General features: G+C 43.0%; 1 protein-coding gene across 1 annotated transcript; it reads left to right on the forward strand.

Annotated features, from left to right (window-relative positions):
- Positions 1 to 11,763: 11,763 nt before the first annotated feature.
- LOC124405300 (LIM homeobox transcription factor 1-alpha) lies at positions 11,764 to 18,092 on the forward strand. The gene is made up of 7 exons (XM_046880100.1): positions 11,764 to 11,869; positions 14,506 to 14,758; positions 16,621 to 16,841; positions 16,949 to 17,148; positions 17,283 to 17,403; positions 17,478 to 17,609; positions 17,801 to 18,092. Exons 2-7 carry the CDS (start codon positions 14,550 to 14,552, stop codon positions 18,001 to 18,003), a joined length of 1,086 nt encoding a protein of 361 aa, XP_046736056.1. The 5' UTR covers positions 11,764 to 11,869; positions 14,506 to 14,549; the 3' UTR covers positions 18,004 to 18,092.
- The last annotated feature ends 1,971 nt before the right edge of the window (positions 18,093 to 20,063 follow it).

The following is a 20,063-nucleotide window of genomic DNA, read 5'->3' on the forward strand; positions in this document are numbered from 1 at the left end:
AACAAGACGTAAAAATTCCTACAGATCTATCGACCGTAAGTTTTCCCCGCAGTTCGTTCCGCGTTCGCCGATCTTCTTCAGGGTTGCGAAGCGCCTGTATCTACATATATCACGTTTTACGCAGGGAGCTTTCGACGGCGTTCAAACGCGTCTACGCGATCACCGTCAGGACGACGATGTTTGAGGGAAAAAGCGGACGCGGATTTGGCCCCAGTCGAGGTACGATCCTGGCTCGAATTCCACGACCCAGGGGGCGGTTCCACCCCAATGCTCGACGCAGCGCTGCATTCCCGACAAAGTAGTCATCACGCATTCCTGGGGCGCAATCGACGTCCTCTCTCGCGCAACCCCGCGCCTCCTCGTCCTCGTTATCCTAGTCTTTATACGCGGCGAAAGGGCGAGGAAAGCGAGCTGGCTCGTAGTCGCGATTCCTGAGAGCCACCCCGTGCAGGCTCGAGGAGACAGAGAACCTGTTATTGCCTTTTACGCTCGTCCCCGTTGCACCGTCACAAAGGAAACGGCGCGAAAGGGCCGAACGATGACAACAGAGGAAAGAGATATTATATTCAAGAAACGCGAAACTTATTGGCAGTTCATTGTTCCACCGAACTCGGGAACACTCTTGCGGAAATATTTCCGCCTCCGACACCGTCGACCACCACCTTATATAGCCTAGGAAAATTCAGAATGTCGTAAATTCTCTTCGCACTTTCCACCCCTCCTTTGACAAGTTCTAACTACGATCCTAAGGTTCTTCGATCTTCACCTTCAACGAGAATTTTCACCTCTGTAGGCAGACCTTGCGCTGTACTGTAGAAACGCGATTAAAGGTGTGTCTCAATGGACTAGATTTTTTCAAAAACGTGGTATGGATGCGATAAAAAAAATCAGTTACATATGTACGATAATAATTGAGATGAGGAAGATGCGTTGGTTTTAAAACGTAAAGTACCCAAAGTTCGACTCATTTGCGAAAATCTTAATAAAGGAACAAAAATCAATTAATATACGGTCATGAGGTTAGTTCCTGACGTCCAAATAATAACATTTCCAGCAAAACTATGAATCCAAATTTCAATCCAGTGACAATATTTTTTATGCCCGAAAAATAATCTCCAACGACGATGAGCACAATTGGAAATACACTTAACCGAATCCTTGGTCACTTGTTGTTGGACCCTGTTTTCGCTCAATTCGATTCTCAGCGGCGGGGTATCAGCTTGACAATAGGTGAAACATCGATAAGGGAGTACAGACTGTAGGCTTTGCGCACTGGCCATGGGGCATCCGCGTATATGGGGCGGAGGATACGCGCTGGTGTCGCCTTCGGATCAACGTTGAATTCAGCAGACTTCAAAGAGCGATTTTCCACCCGCTTAAACTCGGCGGCACGTGTCGTCGCGTGGCATCACTTGATTGTTCGCGGCAACTTCGGCCATAGACTTCGTGTTGCCCGCCACGCGGAGGTGGGAATGGAAATTGAAACAGGACGTCCCGCACGCTGACCCCCTTCACTGTAGGTGGAGTTCGTCCTGATCTGCGCGAAACGATCGACGTCCCTCTAAAGGATGCTCCCCAGGATGCCGATCTTACTCCACAGATTATGCCCTCCAATGATCTTATAAGAGATAAAATTATGCGACGTTTTACACGCGACGTTGAAGGATAATTTCAAACTTCAAACCCTGAAGCTTTTTGACCGACTTGGACGAACTTCCTTTAACTTGTTTCTCAAGTTTTTATTACAACTTTTTTTTTAACCGGAGTTGCTGTTTCTGATCAGTAAGAAAAAGGGACGATCATATTGCGAACTCATTCCGGAAAGTAAAGTGGGCATGTTCTGTAGTTTCGGTCCGTGTTTCTGATATTTACCGGAGCGTCGATCATCCGGCGAGAATGGAGGTTGAAGATTCGGTCCACACCCCGGGGATACAATATCCTAGGAGCGTGCTCTTCGGCAAACGCCTTCAGGGTACCGGGAACGCTGGGAGTGGTGAAAGGCGAAGCACTGGTGGTTGATTCCACACGCAGCTCCAGGATGCGGGAATTTCGGAGGTGCGCTTTTGACAATTCCAAGATTTCGGAGCTTCCAAACAGCTCACCAGACGCGTTGACCTACACGCTTGTAGAATAACGCGATTCGGAGCTTTGTTTACTCTGCGAGGCGTTCCCAGGCTCTTCCGTTCCATACAGCAGCGAGCTTCGCGGCTTTGTTTCGTTGACGCCGATTCCCAGTATCCGGAAATTCAGTCGTTTGGTAAATATTATACTGCGGACTATGGCCTGTCACCAGTGCCAACTCGTCGACGTAGGCATGAGCCATTCCAGACACACCAACGCCACCACCACCACCATCACCATCACCATCGTCGTAGGGTGCAGGGTGCAGGGTGCAGGGCTGCTAGCATATTGACAGAGGCCACGTGGCGCCTGCGGAGCCCCGACGTCGGCGCGAATCCCGCCTGGGAAAGCTGCGAATCGAGCTGCAACATACGTTGGCAACAAAAGCCTCAACGGCATCCATGATGCAGTATCACGGTACCGGCGTTTAGGTGGTCGATCAAAGGGAGCGAACGATTTCAGGCCATCGCCGAATGAGCATCCAGTATTTTCTTTAACTCTGGGCACGTTTCTGCAGTCGTCATTACTCGGACCCGTCAAGTTTCTGAAGGGTCCTTTTGCTACTTGGTTCCTTGAGGCTTGCCTAACAACCGTGAAAAAATAAGCACGGTTACAGTGTCTATGGCATATAGATTGGACTTTGGATATTCGCGAAAAGCAATAAATGAGAAAGTGAAACTTTCCTTACAGCGCACAACTCACCGCCAGAAATCTTTTTGACTTTTGATCTTCAAGAATCGGTGATACTTTCAAAGCTTCAATTATTCCAGACGATCAAAATTTTTGAACGATAGATTGGACCTGATACTTTCACTTAGGAGTTTCGTTCTTCTTTAGGATAGATTCTCCAATTCCTGTCCTTTGAACGAAAACCTTGAGAAGCGGGCAGGTATAAAGTCTGCACTGATACAATTAATGCGCGTGTAGCCATTTTCATACTTTCCTCGGCACGCGACTTGTCGCGGTCACGCCTTCCCTTGCCCGCATAAATAATTAAGGGCTATTTAGGCCTGAGCTCGGGTTATGAATGCGTGGTAGTCGGTGCTTCGCAGGGTCCGCACAGTTTGAGAATTCGCTTGGGAGAATATACGGGTGGGAACTTCTACTATGTCCAAGTCTTTATCCGAGTGACTTTGAATGAGGAATGAAAATGGGCGTTGTCCGCGTGTTGCAGTTTCACTTCATGGAATATAACGCCCGCCCGCCTTCAGTCGTTTGACATAATGGAGCAGCCATGCTCGCGGCACCGCACGAATGTCATAAGTTATATCTTTATTTGTTTGAGGCCGGATTTGGCCGCGTGTCGTGGTCTGTGGTCTCCCGCACAACCCGGCTTCCTGTGTATATCGCTATTACCGATTTTAATACCATTAGAGTCGCCGGTTAACGAGGCCCCGAATTAAACGAGCTCATTGCTAGTCAGGGTCGAATCCCTGCAGGACGATGTAAATGTTTTTTAATGCAAATTTGTACAACGCAGGGTCGAAGTTTGCGAATTATTCTTCTCTCCCAAATCGCATATGTTCTATAGTTATGTATGAGCTATATTCCATTTGCTTTAATTCGCAAAATTTTCGGTAATAATTTCACGTTCCAGTTGCTGCTGCTCCTGTCGTAACATCTTTTCCAAATATTAACGAATCTTCTTTTCAACGCTCTTTGCGTGATGCCCAAGATTGTTTACTACCCCGATCCTCCGAGACTATATCATACAATGTAGTATGTACATATGTATACATCCCCGGCAATCAAGTAAAGCCGATAGTATTTATGAACTAAAGTTTATAAATACCTTAGACGGGGATTTTGATAGTCTGGGGACGCGTGCCCCTGTGTGCACCCCATGCAACGGGAAGAATCGGTGGGCCCAGAAGGATGCGGAGGTCGCGTGCAGGTCGCGTGTCGGAGATTACTAATTGTGACCCACCCCGGTACCGATCATAATATCCAGAACCCACTGGCCACTGCATATAGATAGATACAGTTAATATCTTGCTCGGCAAACATCGCCAGATTCGCAGCTTACCCCGTATGAATAAGTTACGTTCTATGTAGGCGAATAGGGCGCTGCAATGTTGCACTATCTATTTGATTTTCACACATTTTCTCCGAAGACTACTGAGTATTAACCAAATCCTGCATCTCTGTAAGGCTTCGCTTGGGGTAGATTGTTTTATGGGCTGTATCTTCTGAAAATGTGATCCCAGTGATCTCCAACCACCCGCAATGCTTTTTTAACGAAGAATTACGTCTATACGCCGTTTGAATTTATTTCTTTTGTGTTTTTCCAAATTTATCTAATGTGTATCTGAAAGGAAAATCCTTTAGACTGTTAGAAAAAAACGTTCCAGCAGGTAAAACAAAATTTTTGGATTCATTTAACCATGTTTAAGGTATTATTAACGATAAGTGAAAAAAGAATTGAAAATTATAAATTAAATGTTGATATGAGAATTTAAATGTTAAAATGACAAAAATGTATGTCTTATTTTCGAACAGAAATGCAACACATAAAACAAATATAAAGTGAACCTGCTGGGACGTTTTATTCAGTTTTTTTTTTTACAGTGTAAAGGGGTTAGCCTTAGTTTTTTTTTGCATTTCTAGGCTAAAAAAGTTTCTGTCTGAAAACCGATTTGTGAGAGCCTTTTCTTAGTAGTTGGACTTGCAGAGAGTTAAGTAAAAAAAACTTGAAGAACGTCGTGGAATCAATAGCTGAGAAAATTAAATAAGATATCTTCTTTGCTTGACTGTAATTTTTCAACGACGTATAGGAATGACTTGGGACTGGTCGCAATTTATTTTCTCCGTAAAAATACGTTAATATAACTGTGTAAAACATTCAGCATTTGTGTCCTGCGGATAATTCATAAGCTTGTGAAATCAGAAAATTTGTGTTAGGTAATCCTTGTAAATGTTTTATCCACGCGCGATTTCCGAACTCTCGTTTACACAGTACACACGCATGACATACAGTATTTAGTTGTCTGTAAACCCTGCGGATGGGAAAGTCGTGCAACAAATGAAACGAAGTCCGGAAAGTTGTTTTTTGGTCGAGAATTCCGAGGGAATGTTGTAGCGCGATATCCGCTACCGATATATCCATACTTTTCGATATTTATTCTCGTTGAAAAGGGGGAGCAGCGAAAGCTCTCAACGGGGCTCCACCGCTAATTGGAAACATATTTTTTCTATTTCCTGGTAAAACTCCCCCCTTCGGCCCCCGGCGTCGAAGCCGAAGTCGTATCATAACGGCCTCCCCATAAACACCCACCCCTTAATCGTATTTCGATCCGCGAAATGGTCCGCAATATCGGAGGCCACCGCGCCCGAGTTGTAAATACGAAGAAAAATAAATAAAAATGATAAACCTGAACCGCGTACCGCACCCTTAAAATTTGTACTTTTGTGCCGCGGGTGGTCGGGCTTCGCTTTATATATTTCACCCCACGTGTCGTTGTGGATCCTTTCTTTCATGTATACCGTAGGAGCGATTACAACACCTTTGCTTAGCCGGCTTTTGCATTTTCAAATGAACGAACGAAAAGGCTCACCTTTTGTCTCTCGTTTAAAGGTCGTCCCTTCGCTTGGCTAATTGACCGCTTTACATGTGGTTTGTAATAAGGGGCGATTTCACCTACGTACGACGGTTAATTAGTGTTCTGTTTCCAAGTTTATTCGGTCTAAAAATGACAAGTACAATCGCGCCTTTTGCCAGAGAAAAAGATCGCATATCTTATCCTCGCTTTGGTCGATGGTGTAGGAAATGTGTTTTTGGACAGATTTCCAGTTCGATGTACAACCGCTCCTGACTAATTAGCTGCTCGAAGTTACGATATCTGAAAAGTGACGAATGCTGACACTTTACGCGGAGATAAGGGAATAGCGTAAATACAGGCTTAGGTTCTCAGGGAATGAAATAAAACAATATCACTCGTTATCACCTCCGACTCCAGCATATGTTCCTAGGGGCCAATATCGTTCAAGATTAATAAAACATTAATGAAAAATTTCAAGAGGCTGCTATACAAGCTAGGCAACAGCTACGCAAATATACAAATAGATTTGTACTATCAAATTGTGATAACGTGTGAGAATTGAAACGTGGAACTGAAAGCACGGAATTACGATTCCTCGAACAAGCGCGTTTGATGCGAAAAATGTAATATGAAAACCAGAAAACGAAGCAGCGTTATATTTTGATAATAAAAGCGTTACAACAACCGGTGCACCAGCTTTTTTTTACAAATAATTAGTTCACGATTTATTGCCAGTATTAATATTTGTTCATTGTATTATACTTGTATTTTTGCTTATTGTTTGGATACACGATTTATCGGTTCAGGTTTCGTAATAATTATGATATCAAGAAAATATTTTCTTTCAACCAACCAACCGCAGTGCTAATTTTCAATAAATTACTGCGAAGTCATCGACCTCCGCTGTTATATAGACGCTGAATTCTCTCCACAGATATTCTTACTTCCAATTTCCATGAAAAGTTGATTAAGCCAGTTCAGTGATATCGACTTAATTACTTGTCTTGGAAGAATAATATAAAAATTCTGCGAATACATTTATCGAACGCTAATAACAAACTTTGCAATAAGCATCCCCACACCAGGGACAAAGATTTCTAAATTCATGTTTGTCTTCCCCACATTTGTTTACCGATAAAAACTTTCCTAAAATAAAAAAAGTTCAAATCTACTATCGCAAGCATTGCAAAATACAATTTTAATTACGACCTAAAAATATTTTCCAATTTTTCTTCTAATTTTTCCAACCGTCATATCTCTTTATTAATCAATTCTTACACGCGGATCGTATAATAAGTATATTGCCAGCGTACCTACTCTTGCAGTCTAAGAATCTCGCACTTTTGTAACGTGAATAAGTCTTCACTTACACACGTTCAGGAACTCCCAGCCTTTGTATATACCCTCTATCCATACATCCATATACATACATACATACATACATACGTGCAGTACACGCACGCGACGTTTAATACCAGAGCTTGACTGCTTCGCTCTGCAGGGGTAGGTATATTGGCACCCTCCGCTAAGCCCATGTTGATCCCTGCGCCGCGATGGGGTCTATATATGCGCAGAGACGATCTTGGGCTTGTCTCTTTTTGGAAGGGGTATACATATACTGCAGCTTTTTCGACGGTGTTGAATTTAACCGAAAAAAGTTACTTGCCGTTGAGCAAATTATCAATTATTTGTATTTACCTCTTAGTTTGCATAAATGAGTTCGATACCGTTTGATATCTCGATAAAAACGATCAGCTCGATTAAATCTTTAATAATCAGCTCAAAAGTCTTCTGCACCGGATAATCTCATTCTTAGAAATGCAAATATCTATACCGCGATGATTATACATCTACAGTCACGATCTCTCTTTATTCCAGACTCGCGCAATTAACCACTGCGGACTAATTACTCGCTGCAGGAGTATAAGTTACCCGGATCCCCGAGTCGAAGTCTATAAACGTGAACTTCATTCCGGACACAATTTTCCCACGCGAATAACCGTATACGACCTGAATATGTAATGAAATTCGCAACATTGTTCATTAATTTCCCGATCGTGGGTGCGTTAAATCGGCGTCGAAGGTTGCTGCAGAGCTTGCAGGTCAAGCTCGGTGAACGAAACCTCTGGCATAGCGTGAGTTTTCGGGATATTACACATAGCCATCGGCGATAGTTGATGAACTAAACTCCCGTGGTCAGCCATCTTGGAAGGTAAGTTTTTGCCTCCGCGCGATATCTCCTCATGCAGAGGCCTCCTCGCCTTGCTGTAGCACCGGGGGAGGACGAGGCCCTCATACTACAGTGCAGCCCCTTTTCCACCCCCCGGCTATTGACGGGAGTTTTAATAAAACTTCCCCCACCATGGCGACCGCCCGTCGCCAAGAGGGAGCGGCGGGGATGGGCCTCCGAAGATATTGGCCGAAGCAAAGATCCTGGGGGTGAAAAGCACCGCGTGGCCGGAGCATGAAAGGATTCTATCAGAGGCGGTCGGGTCCGGACTCGAGATTCGGACGAGGCAAATCGCCTGCCTTCGGCTTACATCCCGGAAGGCAGATCTACCCTCGGGACACTGAGGTCTCGAAATTTCCTTCGTCCGACGGACCCCAGGGTTTATCTATTAATGAAAATTCTGCGGGCTGTTTCGTAGAATCATCCATATGAATTATCAAGAGTCTGAAATCGGGATAAGATGGGAATTAATAACTGAAACGGCATCGAGGAGTCTGTGGAGTGAAGTTGGTTTTACATTTATGATCACGAGATTCTTGAGGTGAAACTGTTCAGTCATCGAGTACTTGCAGATTGCTCTTCGCTGTGGAAAAACGTATAAAAATGAATAGAAGTTAAGATCGACTGGTAGTGCCCATCTGCGGATTTATTTTACTTTCTTTTTCTTTTTTTTGTATTGTTCTTTCACTTTTCATCCTCTCTGTCTCCCTATGAGCAATATTCAACGATCCGAGAACACAAATAACAGCAATAGGCGGATTAAAACGGTTTGTGGTCAAATATAGAGGCGGCCGCAATCGACAATCGAATGCTAGAAATGGCAGATCACTCGTGTATGCAAACACTTTGTGTTCGGGACCACTTCAGAGCCCATCGCACTGTGCCCTCCACCGTTTCGTCCTCATCCTGTAGGGTGGCTAGGTAGGATAGGTACTCGTTGCCTGTAAGGGATCAACCACGCGTCTAATTCCTGCCTTTGGTAGCTCTACACAATGTTCCCGTGCGTTGGTGATGCGCCTCAGTGGATGATCTTAAAATCGTGAAGTCCGTTTTACCATGAATGAGGAATGGGTTGGGAGCCCAAGGTTCCTTCTTCTTTGAAAACACTCTTAAAACTCTCAGAAAAAAAATCAAAGTTCTTCTTGCGTTAAAAAAGATCTTTATGTACGAGGCCAGGTTTTCCCCAAGTACAGTTTCATCTGTAAGTAATATGCGGTAAGATGATACAATATGTATATAGAAATTTAATGAAGATGCTGCAGATTCAGAGCGAAGTCACGAGTGATCAGAAACATAGAAACAACTTTTTCCGTTCATCACAGATACACAAGGCATGAATTTTTTTTTTTTGCTCTTCATAGAGCTGCTCGGATTGCGTTACTTTTTTATTTCTTACATACCTACCTACGACACGAAACTCTCACCTTAAAATGCATGAGAAATTCCGTCTAGGCTTTTTTCTTCTCCTTCGGTTTCAGCTGAACCGAAGCAGCATCAGGTTCCTGGCAGTCGTCCAGGATCCCCGTAGCTGATTAAGCTTGTAAACTTTTTATTGCCGTTGTACAAATTTATTCCCAGCTGTATACGATGCTGGAAGAAGATGAAAAACAATTTTGTAATCAACTTTGTGTATATATCCAGCTGGTGAATAAAATTCCGAAAATTTTTTCATTTCATCCACGTATTAACGTACCTACTTCAATCCAAAGTCCTTTTGCACCGCCTCCGACTCTCTTTGTCTTCTTTTTACTAATTCCTCTTCCTCCAGACCAGGTTACATAAAAACTGACCCCGAGTCCCTGTCCCGAGTTTCTCGACCCCTTATTATAAATATCCTGCGGAATCTTATGCGGATTCTTGGATTCCAGGATATTTCACCCCGCAACCACCCGGGCCGCAGGAAAATCCCGCACCTACGCGTCTCCGTATCTTTACACACAGGCGCAGATAGTTCCGAAGCTTTTCTCCCAGCGTCGCTCGGTCTGGGTATATTGCCTGCAGAGGTGGCCTCGCAATATCGGCTGAGCGAGGCGAGGGTAGGCCGACACAATGGGTGATGCCAGCCAGGATCGCGAGTCAGAATCGTCCTTCGGGGAGGCCGGCTGTCTCTGGTACATGCTCGGTATACATTAACCCATGTACCATGAGTACATGGGCGCATTCCGCACATAGACGTCCACGTATGTACGTATTTAGCCGTGCAAAATGTATCTCGGCACCATGTGGCGGGGTGGGGGGTGGAAACTGCGCCAATACCGGCTTTACGAGTTGGATATATAAACGCGGAGCTCGATGCAGTCGGGATTTGAATGATCTGCTTGCACTGTCGGCAAGAAATTCGTCCCGTAACGACCGCTCGTTCCCGTTGTTTGTCTCCGGGGGTGAAGTCGATCATCGTCGCCTTGTCCCTTTATCGTCAATCGAGTATCAAGATTGGCGGCTACGCGTCGACCGTATGGGCTTGTGTTATTCGGGGCATCAAGTTTCGAGTTTTAAGGTTTGAGTTCGGGCCATGACTGGCCTATATACCTATCGACGAGAGGGGTGAGGGAGGGGATACGGGGTGTTGCCGGAGAAAGGAACCGTTTATCTAAAAACAATATCCCTCGTTGTTCTCGACTTCGCTATTAAATGTCTCACACCGGTTCAAAGTTTAAAACCGATGGAGTCTTTCGATATATACTGGGATATCGGGTTTGAATGCTGCTTTAACAGTCTTGGTCACAGGTGGAATTATAGACTGCGTGGTTAACGTTTTTTATTCAACTTCGTATCTGAATTATTATGCAGACTCGGCAATGGACGAACTTCGTCATTTTTTGCGTTATATAACGTTGTATAACGTTGGACGACGATATCGCTACTCGGGATAATTTTAATATTTAAATTGAAAAATTTATTCAGTGTAAATAACTCTGTTAATGGCATATTAAGTATTTGGATTTGAAAGTAACGTTTTACAGATTCAAAAGAGATTACAACTCTTGCCCGGGGCACGGTTGATATAAATTTGCATAAAGGAAGGGTGTAGCCGAAATATTCGCGATTCTTCAAATCTTGGAGAATAATTTGACTCGTTCAACTCTTAAATACTAATTCGATGCAATGCAAATTATTATAAGCTATGCCAAACAATACTAGTTCACTTTTAAATCTACTGCGCTGACTATGACGTAAGAAAAAATAACGGAGTCCAATAAACATTTCTGAAAACGTCAACTATCTAAATTCGCGTTTATATAATAAAGCTATAAAATGAAACCCACGTTATTAAAACGATTTGCACATTTGCAACACAAGCGTAACCTCGTTGATATTTAATGTCTGCATACACAGTGGTCACAAAAATGTAAATAAAAAAAATCCCGAGTAAGGAACGAAGCTCAACAGCAACAGAGTCTTCCAAAAAATCGTCAAAAAGATAGATTTCGTTTCCATACTACTTAAACATACGAAAGCAAAGGCGAGTTACACGCTCGTACTAAGTTATTATAACTGCTTCAGTATCAGGCTTCTTCATCGGCGGTTTGAGAACCCCTCGACAAGTCGGCAGGGCGCCTGTCCGCGAATCGAGGGTGGCTTTGGAGGCGGAGCCGAGTCGCGTCTCGCATGGCTCCGTCGGCGACCTCTCCTCCTGGAACGATAACCCAGGGCCAAGCCTTGCTCGCCTCTGCCCTGCCGCGGTGTCCGCGACTTCAGGATAGTGGAGAAATCCCATAACCCAACCAGTTCTAAGCCTTCTTATACCGAAAATATCCCTCGTCTTTACCTGTGGCCTGCAATTTTCCGACTTACACGCGCCTCGTACCCGCGGTTATACTCGGAACAGTTTTCGCCCGCGAATCCAGTCACGTCGTCTCAGAGTCACGGCTTCACTTCGCGCCTTCAAGACGACAGCGATTTTGTGGAATCGTAAGGAATCATCGTCTGTCTCAATGGTTCGCCGTCGTGATCGCCGCTTTGGATAAATTTTCGTAAGGTAATTGACTGCATGATTAGTTTTTACCTCTTAATTTTATGCCTACGGTAAAGTGAGGGAGAGGAAACAAGCTCCAAGTTTAGCTGTTAAATTCGAGACAGATTTCGAAGAGGGTAATACTCGTGTCCCTTTCTCGGGAAGGATGGTCGGGCGACTGATGAAAGGCGTCGAAACAGAAAAGTGTAATTCGTGTTTCAATCGGCGATACGTCATCAGTCCATAAATTTCTGCTCCCTTGAGGCCTCCGTGTTTCTACCAGAAGAAGAGAGTAAGAAGAGAGCGGGTTGTGGATCCACCCTCCCCCCTGGCTCGTGTCCCGTTTCCTTCCAGCCTTCACGACCTGCCGACGGACGCTGTTGTAACAACTGCGGCCTCTTCCTAGGTCGCCTGCATTCCCCAAAACCAGTTTAGGTTTTCAAAAATAGTCACACCGTTTTACACAAATTCATTCGTTAGCACGAACCCGCGTTTCCCTTCGTGTCTGACGACAGCTTTCCTTCCTGATCGAACTGTAGCCAATTTTGTTCTCATTTGGTATACACGTTTGGTTTCTCTATCGCCGTCGGAATCTTGATGTGAATTGCTTGTTTCTGATACCGTTTTAGGCATTTTCTTGACACCGGTAGGTGAATTGAATTCTAGGATTATGTGAGAAATCTGTAATGGAATTATAGTTCTTCATCAAAGTTTTTTAACATTGTGTATAATTATTTTGTAAAATGAAATGCAAGTGGAAATTTGTGTACTTGCATTATAGGTTGTAGAAGTTTACGCGTATATACTTTCGTTGTTCTCTGTTCAAGTAACACATGTAAGAATCCAGGTATCAGAAGAAAGAAAGAATTTTTTGGTGTGATTCTGTTTCTGAAATCTGCATGATTATCTAATATTTATTGCGGTAGTCGTGTAAACTATTTCAAAATAAAACTCAAATGTCGGTTCAAATCAAGCACCGCCATTTTTTCGCTACATTATTTTTCAAAATACTTTTCAAGTATGTAACTTGGGTACTTTATTGAAGTTCCTTGACGTTTTCCCTGAGCTATTTTAAAAAAAGAACGTCAGAATAAAAACATTCGAATTTGACGTATCTACGTAATTTTAATTATTTTTCGCAATTTTTATTCGTTGATTTGATACTTATGAAAATTTCAATATTTATAAATCTGATAATTATTATACTTAGATAATTATAATTACTGTTACGCTTCTATATGCCTGATTGTACTTTTGTTTCTTCATGTTATTCCAATAACACTACTGTACATATGGAAGTAAATAAACAATAACATCGTATCACCGATATTCTTAAAAATTTTCTCCACGCAAATACGTAAGATAAGATAATACCCAAAATAATAAATTTTGAAGTACAAAACAACAAATCGATTAAGACACCTGTTGGAAGTTTTCAATGCAAGTTCAATCTATGAAAGAATAAATCTTAGATCAGTCAGAATAATCGATTACCAGATTAGAAATCAAAATAGTATAAGAATGTCGCACTGATTTGTAATGGAAAATTGTATAACAATGTAAAATAGTACAATTCCGATCAACAGTAAAGTAAAACACAGGAAACGAGTCAGGCCATCAGATGACCGAATGCAGCTAAAGAATCATCTCGCATAGAATGTGTTTCACAATTAGTTTATATCATCAAACAGTTTTCACCTTATACTTTACAACACGTACACCCTGAGCCCCGAGGTCACCCGCGTAATCGGTATTGAGATCAACCTGTTACGCTGAGGGAGGATCGATAACAGGGTGATTTAAGAGCGGAGATAGCATAGGCATAGGTGCGGGCGAATAGAATAGAATAGACGACGTGACACCGACGCCGAGGGCGAACGACACTCCGCCCGGGTGTAAAATCCGGGCCGATCTCGATTTCATAATCGGTCCATGTAATCGGCTTTGAATGCCACCCAAACAAGATCAGCCCTCAGCCGCGCCGGGATCAGGGTGCGGAACAATTAATCTAGGCGACGACTTCGCGTCCTCCGTTCCCCGGGCCCTTCCTGGGGGTTCGCTTCGCGGCACTCGGGGTTGTTGGGGTCGTCGGGGCGATCGGGGAGGTCGGGCAGCTGCCGGCGGACACCGGCTGCTGGCACAATAACGCTGCTATGCACCGACCAGGGGAGCCTCGCCTCCAAGATGACGACCCACGGTCTTCGCTCTCCTCGCGGTGAGGCTAGGCGTCAGCTTGTCGCGATCAAACGGGAGAATTAGGGAGAGCTCGTCGAAATGGAACATCCCGTTTTTACACTTTCCTCCAGATTCAAGTGCCGGAAATTCACTGGAATTGATCTTGCTCTTACACATATATATATAGCTTTCTCAAAGAGGCTCTACTTCTTTAGTTACATATATTTATTTCAAGCAACAGTTTATGCACTTTTCAAAATAGGACACTGATAGTATCCAGGAATGTTATTTGCTCTTTTGTATCGCTTAAGTAAAAAGTTTGTAATTATTACGAGAAGCTTGGTTGATCAAATTGGACCAGAATCAATCCAGTCCAGATCTTAGCTGAACGATCACAAATGAATTCGCATTAACGAACGAATGGAAAAGGGAGGTTCGACCGAACTATGATCATTTGAGTAAGATTGCAAAATTCGGTTTTACAGGACACGGTTGATGCGGGGTTGGTTCGACGGGCATAAGGAAGTGGATGGCCCTGCTGGATCCCGCGGGTCTAGGTATGGGAGCTATGGCGATTTGCGCGGCCTGTGGTCGTGGAATTGCTGACAGGTACGTGATGAGAGTAATCGAGAGGAGTTACCACGAGGACTGCCTTTCCTGCGCAGCCTGCGCTTCGCCCTTGGCTCACTCCTGCTTCACTCGGGACCACAAGCTCTACTGCAGGGCGGATTACGACAGGTACAACACGTGACGTTGCAGTGGGAATAGCGATGTTAGTTGAAGTTGGAGAGATAAAGTTGATGGCGTTAAATTTGATACAGGTTTTAAGATTTTTCGGGACAAGGGATAAAAATAGGGGAGGGGGTGGGGGGAAGAGATTGGGGAGACGATCGGAGAAAGATACGAATCATGAAGTGCGTGCGGAGATTTCCTCGCGCTGTGCGTGTATAGAAATCGCATTGGCAGGAAATCCGGAAAATCGTTTTCCGATACCGACAAATTCTCATGGTATCGTTTACCCGGAATACGGGCTTCTCGCCACCGCACTACCGCCGCAACTCTCCGCGGGAGTTGGAACGCGCGGAAGCCTAATGTCCAATAAATTGATATAAATACGACACCCCTTATAAGGGGTTTCACCGCCGGCAGGATATTGGGGTGAGGAATATATTAATACATTACTCTAGGGCTCGAAGCACGTGCGACTCCCGCTTCGCTTCTCTCTCTTTCTCTCTCTCTCTCCTCTTGGCATTTTCGAGCAGCTAGAAAGGGAGTCTTGCCCACCCATCGATTCACCCTTATACTATCGGACGTCTCGAAGCTCGGGATTCATCCGAAAATATGATTTGTCAGGTTGATCATGTTCCCTGGAAATAAAAAAAAAAGATTATTCGATCGCAACGACGACGAAGCATTAATTTGATTAATCTGGACCAATTTATTCAAAAATTAAACTCGAAATTAAACGTTCTGAGATTTCTGTACGAAATATCTTTAAATTCACGATTTTTTTAAACAAATTTCATAATATCATAATCAGTTTTCAACTGATCTTGCAGGGATTCTGATTTTTTAAATTCATTTGCTTGTGATGTTATTCTTTGCTTCCACGTACCTTGCCCACGTTAAAACTATAATAAAATTAAAAATAAAATACGATCATTAGCTTGTCGGAACTTTTGTTTTCAGAGAACCGAAATGTTTCCTTAAATTCCATCGACATCAATCTATTAAAAATCAAAATACTGCGCAAGGTTTTATATTGAATTAGCTCGTCAATTATTATGATTCGTTTTGACGATGAAGAGTACACGCGAATAAAAATCGCGGGGTGGTTAAAGAGGATTTCTTGCCGGTAGATCAATTTTTAAAACACCCCGTACGGGCGACCGCGCATACGTTCACGGGTTCAGGGGGTGGTTTTTGCCGAGTAGCGTAGACCGCCACCCTGCAATATATTTCGGGCATATTTTCGGTGGTATTCGCCCAGGCGAGCCCCCCCTCTGGGCCGACACGTGCATCTTGCTTATTAGACGGGGGTAGACGGCCCCCTTTGTTTGACCGACACCCCAGTTTAGTCGGTCGACGTGTCATCGATACAAAGTCCTTTATTGAATCCGACAAACGGGGAGCTGAGCTGTACTTTTGACTGACAAACAGCGTGTCGGTGTGAGTACGGAGCATTTCTCCGTTTTTATGCACCATGCAGACGTTTATCTCTGTCTATGGTATAATAACGTCGGTGGTGGATGAGAGGGCTACAGGTGTCCGGCGTTATCGCCGATCCAGATAACCCGATCGCACCGAGTCGAATAAAAGTAGCCTTCCTCTTATCGTTCGTATTACACCGTGTTTGTCTGGTATTTAAGCTCACTTCGCCACCCTTATCTCGCTCCCTCTATGGTCTCGCGCATCTGTAAAACAACGATAAAAAGACACGTAGTTCATTGGCTCCAGCGTGAAATGCGAATTGAAAACCGTCAGTCAGCTCTCGTCGCGAGTACCTTCGGTTATTTAAACCTACCGACCTCATTATCACGAGATTCAGCTCATGAGGTGATCGAGGCTTTCGTGTAACAAGGATGTTTCAATTCCGACAGAATTTATGGTCACAAATGTCTGGGTTGTGGTCTCACAGTGGCTGCGGAAGAATTGGTCATGAGGGCTGGCGAGGAGGGCGCCTTTCATCTCAGATGTTTCGTCTGCGTTGTCTGCGGTTCCCGACTTCAAAAAGGCGATCAATTCGTCCTGAAACAAGGCCAGTTATTCTGTAGAGCTGACTACGAAAAGGAAGTTGAGATGATGCAGGGTTACACGCAACGTAAGTTTTTGCACTGATCATTCTGGCATGTAGAATTATCTTAGTATAGTATGTATGGAAATTGGAATCTGAAAATAGAACATAAGCTTCCGTGCCTGAATTTTCAGTTGGGGATTTTGGCTCTGACGAACTTGCGAAAATCGCCATTTCCCAGGATGGAAGACGAGGACCGAAACGACCCCGTACCATCCTCACCACGCAGCAAAGAAGAGCGTTCAAGGCGTCCTTCGAAGTCAGCCCGAAGCCCTGTCGTAAGGTGCGCGAAAACCTTGCCAAGGAAACTGGACTCAGTGTGAGAATAGTCCAGGTGAGGAGTCGATGCCATTGACGACGGTTTGTTTCCTCAATTACTTCTATGGTTGAGGTATCAGCATGCATGTGTTACGAATACGACTACACAGGCTAGCACTAATTGATTCAATTAATTAAAAAATGTTCCAGGTATGGTTCCAAAACCAGAGGGCAAAGATCAAAAAGATCCAGAAGAAGCAGAGACAGGAGGGTAAGACGGACAAGGAAATGGACGCGGCTAACAAGAAGATATCGAAGGAAGAAGAGCACAGTAAGTTCTTGCTCCATAAAATCTTTGCGTAAATCCAACTTCAACATACTCACGTATGTACGTAATCACTTCAGACAGCTGCAGCGACGTGGAGACCAGCACAGCCGAGTACCTTAGAACAGCCGAGGATCACTTTTTGCCCGTCAAAGAAGAAGTTGACCCCGACGACGTCTTCTTCAGCCAGCAACATCACTCCGAGTATCCAGGTGAGGACTTTTACCTGCGGTAAAAGGCATTCAATTACGCCTAAAGATTTTAATTTCATTTCCGTAATGATGAACTACGAATGCCTGAGAAAAGTGTCACGGAATGTTTATTACATTACCTGAGACGTAATCCAAAGTAGGTACTTTGTTCGGTGAATTCTGCTTTCTGATACGATGATCTGGCTTTTCAGGGGCGGATGAGAAGATGAACCACCTGAGGCTCATGCCGTATCCAACGCTGCCTCCGTATCATCCTAGTGGAGCACCTGAACGAAGTTTGTCGTATTCAGCACCGCTGCAAGGTGGTCCAGGTATCGGTCTCAACCCCATCGACAGGCTGTACTCGATGCACACGAGCTACTTCTGCGAAGAAGATAACGCTATTACGGAATGAACGTGAGTTGGTTGCAGTGAACTGACGAACGATCGTGAGTTACGGTTCTGTAACTAAATGGAAAACGTGAAAAACCTTAATTATACGCTTTGTATGGAGTATTATATTATATATGTAGAAATATATTTTATTGTTTTTCGTCACGACTTTAAACTCTTTCACCCGCTGAAAATATGCGTTCCTTATCAACTACGTCGGTGTAGGAAGCAGTGAATTTCGAAACTGCATATAATCACAATTTTTAAGTTTTATGCAGCTTGATTCGTTATGAGAAATTAAAAACTGTCGTATCATTTCAATTTGGAATAAATCGTCTCATTGATATTTTCTAAAATATAAAATTCGTCAAAGTGTAGACGATTAAGGCATTTCTAGAGGGTTAAATTCTTACAAACAAGAATAACACTTGCATCGTAATTTTTTCGCCATTGTAGATTGAACTTTATCTTAAAACAATTAGCTCTTTCGATAGATGTCTGTAATCGTCGATAAAAGATTCTACCAAAATTAATATTCAGGACTGACGATCGTGGTACTCTTAAAAATTGGCTATTTGTAAGTAGCATGTAACTAATCGATGAAAGTGTCTGACGGTATATTGATTTTACTACTGGAACTGAGTTTATCGTCAGCGGTTTTGAGCACGCGACTGATTCAACCCTAATCGTCGGCAAGGTAGGCTTAGGGGTAGTTTTATGGACTGTCGATAAAGCGCAGAACAGGAAATTTGAGGCCATTCGAAGGTATATTTTAGGGTTTATTTACTGCCGGCAGTTTGATATGGATTGACCACAATCTTCAATAAGCAACGCAGCTCATTAATTTATCGACACTAACTAGTTTCTTTCTAAAATTAATTTTTTTACTCATTTTTACGAAAAAGGATTGTTATCTGCAAATTACAATGATTTGAATAGCAATGATATTTTACAGTTTCGCTATACTTTCCTTACTGCAATAATATGGATAGAGTTTTGCCTTGATAATTAATTAGGCCTGAAATCAAATTATAATGATAATCCTGTTTCAAAAGTCGTACGGTAAATCGAATTATTCACTTCCCACGAACTTGTTGATTAATTTAGAAACTTGTAATTTATAAACACCGTATAACGTGCCGTGCGAACTTCTCACGTTCAATCTCGACCCTTTTTGGGATAGTGAACAGCGAGTAGGGGTTGCAAAATTAGTTAAAAATTCTAGGAATTTGAATGAAAAAATACAGCGTTTGAAACTGGTGCAGAAGACGCGAAAAAACAAACATTTTGCATTTTGCATTTAGGATATTTCTTATTCCTCGATAATATTTAGACTTGATTTTAGGCACGTCTTACGACCACTGCTACAAACTTATCACGATATATTTTGTTTGACAGTAATAAATTGTGTTTTTATTAGAAGATATTTCAAAGTGGCGAATATTTGACACTGAAAACAGCTTTTTATTTATACAACAATACATCGATATATAAACTAAAGTTTTGTTCCGAGATGAATTATCTTAACATACGTAATAATGATGTATATATATAAATTGGTATTTTTCAATTCGATTTATAAATTCTTTTTTTGGTACTGTCGGAGTTTCATCGGTTCAATAGTTCTCTTATTTATTTACCTAAATTTAAATTGTAGTGGTAAAAACTGCACTCATTGATCGATTACGTCGTGCAGGTAAAGCATTCTCTGAACTTTGTGTAGATCCTTTATTTGCATACTCGATTCATCATAAGTTTTAAAATTTACAAGAAACCAAATCCGCCATACCATCTCGTAGTGTATAAAGTGCACTGTAACCGGCACTCGCAGTTTCACCTAAATCTCAGCACCCTCCCCCTCCGTAAAATCGATTCATATAACATTTATATACCCTAAGTATCGTGAATTCCCTACACAATACGAAGTTTCATACTTATTTGCACGGAGGAAAAAATTAAGGCATTTATTCGTGACGGCGTTTGTAATACTTTAGCAAACAATCATTACGATCTAACGAGTTTTAAAATGCACTATGTACTTTGTACGTGAGTGTTACGTATTTATATCTCAATCCGATAAGT

This window comes from Diprion similis, chromosome 4, assembly GCF_021155765.1.
Source record: "Diprion similis isolate iyDipSimi1 chromosome 4, iyDipSimi1.1, whole genome shotgun sequence".
NCBI classification, from domain to species: domain Eukaryota; kingdom Metazoa; phylum Arthropoda; class Insecta; order Hymenoptera; family Diprionidae; genus Diprion; species Diprion similis.

Bases quoted from the DNA above. Each gene is read 5' to 3' on its own strand.
- LOC124405300 (XM_046880100.1), top strand. From the start codon at position 14,550: ATGGCCCTGCTGGATCCCGCGGGTCTAGGTATGGGAGCTATGGCGATT. The intron at 17,149-17,282 runs GTGAGGAGTCGA...AAAATGTTCCAG, and splicing joins TCAGTGTGAGAATAGTCCAG to GTATGGTTCCAAAACCAGAG. The intron at 17,404-17,477 runs GTAAGTTCTTGC...TAATCACTTCAG, and splicing joins ATCGAAGGAAGAAGAGCACA to ACAGCTGCAGCGACGTGGAG.